The sequence below is a fragment of the Echinops telfairi genome, unplaced genomic scaffold, assembly GCF_000313985.2.
Source record: "Echinops telfairi isolate 266 unplaced genomic scaffold, ASM31398v2 ScPeMD7_7;HRSCAF=31, whole genome shotgun sequence".
Taxonomy (NCBI): Eukaryota; Metazoa; Chordata; class Mammalia; order Afrosoricida; family Tenrecidae; genus Echinops; species Echinops telfairi.
The window spans coordinates 28,849,352-28,850,511 of NW_022103904.1; the positions used below are offsets into that span (position 1 = coordinate 28,849,352).

Below are 1,160 nucleotides of genomic sequence, written 5' to 3' on the forward strand. Positions count from 1 at the left end.
CGACACCTCCTGATTGCATAGGCTGGTGTGCTTCTTCCATCTAAACCTAAACCCTTACAGGTTTAAAACAAAAATGAAACTATATTATAAAAAATAAGCTAAATCATAAAAAATAAAATAAACCCTGTGAAAACAAACTAAGCCCTATAGATGGTTAAAATATTTTTGTAACTTTGCAGGGGAAAGGTGTAAAAAATCTTTATGGGTTGTTAAATTACTTATCTCAGGTGGGGGCAGAGAAGTAAATTTTATTTCATCTCTTGTTTCACTTGTATTAGGTACAAATGAATTTTATAATTTTAAATTTTAAGAAAGAAAAAATTTAAATTTTAGAGAGTGATTGTTTAAAACCATCACATAATTAAATTTGAGACGACAAACTTTGATAAAGTATATGAAACTCAGATTTCATATCCTCAGTAGAAGTTGTACTTACCACTTTTCCTGGACAACCATTGGACAAGGCACTGGCTTCTATGAAATATTTCCTGAGGATATGTTTGCTGGGCTTAGGACTGTCCAGTAGGATGTAAGAGCAGAAAAAAGCCCCATGCTGAAGCAGGAATATGGCAATATCTTCATTCCCTAAAGGAGCAAAAAATGGACAATTTAGAGAATTCAGACTTATAGCATGTCACAAATTGTCCCCAAAAGGCAGAATCTAACACACAAAACAAAAGCTAAAAATGTACTTGTTAAACTGTTGTCTTAACTTCCCTTGAGAGATCAAATTTCTGTTAATGAGATAATTTTGTGTGTGCCCTTTGGGATGAGTGATGGTTAATTTTATTAATTAACTAGGCTAGGCTCCAGTACTAAGTTCTTTAATCAAATACCACTCTTGATGTTGCTGTTCAGGCATTTTGCACATGTGATTAATATTTACAACCAGTAATGGTGAGTAATGTAGATTATCGTCAATAATTTGCTGTATCCTCATTTTACCAGCTAAAGACCTGAAGAGAAAATGAGGTTTCCAGAAGGATTTTTTCCCTTTTTTTTTTAATCGTATTAGGGGCTCATACGACTCTTATCACAATCCATACATACATCAATTGTGTGAAGCACATTTGTACATTCATTGCCCTCATCATTCTCAAAACATTTCCTCTCCACTTAAGCCCCCGGCATTAGGTCCTCATTTTCCCCCTCCCTCCCCA

At 34.4% G+C, this 1,160-nt stretch overlaps 1 protein-coding gene across 2 annotated transcripts in view; it reads right to left on the reverse strand.

Annotated features, from left to right (window-relative positions):
- LRRK1 (leucine rich repeat kinase 1) overlaps positions 1-1,160 on the reverse strand; it is a 218,690-nt gene that overhangs the window by 146,766 nt on the left and 70,764 nt on the right. For both annotated transcript variants that reach the window (XM_045286375.1, XM_004717458.2), the window contains exon 5: positions 437-585. In XM_045286375.1, coding sequence (XP_045142310.1) covers positions 437-585 — 149 coding nt within the window. The remainder of the gene's footprint in view (positions 1-436; positions 586-1,160) is intronic.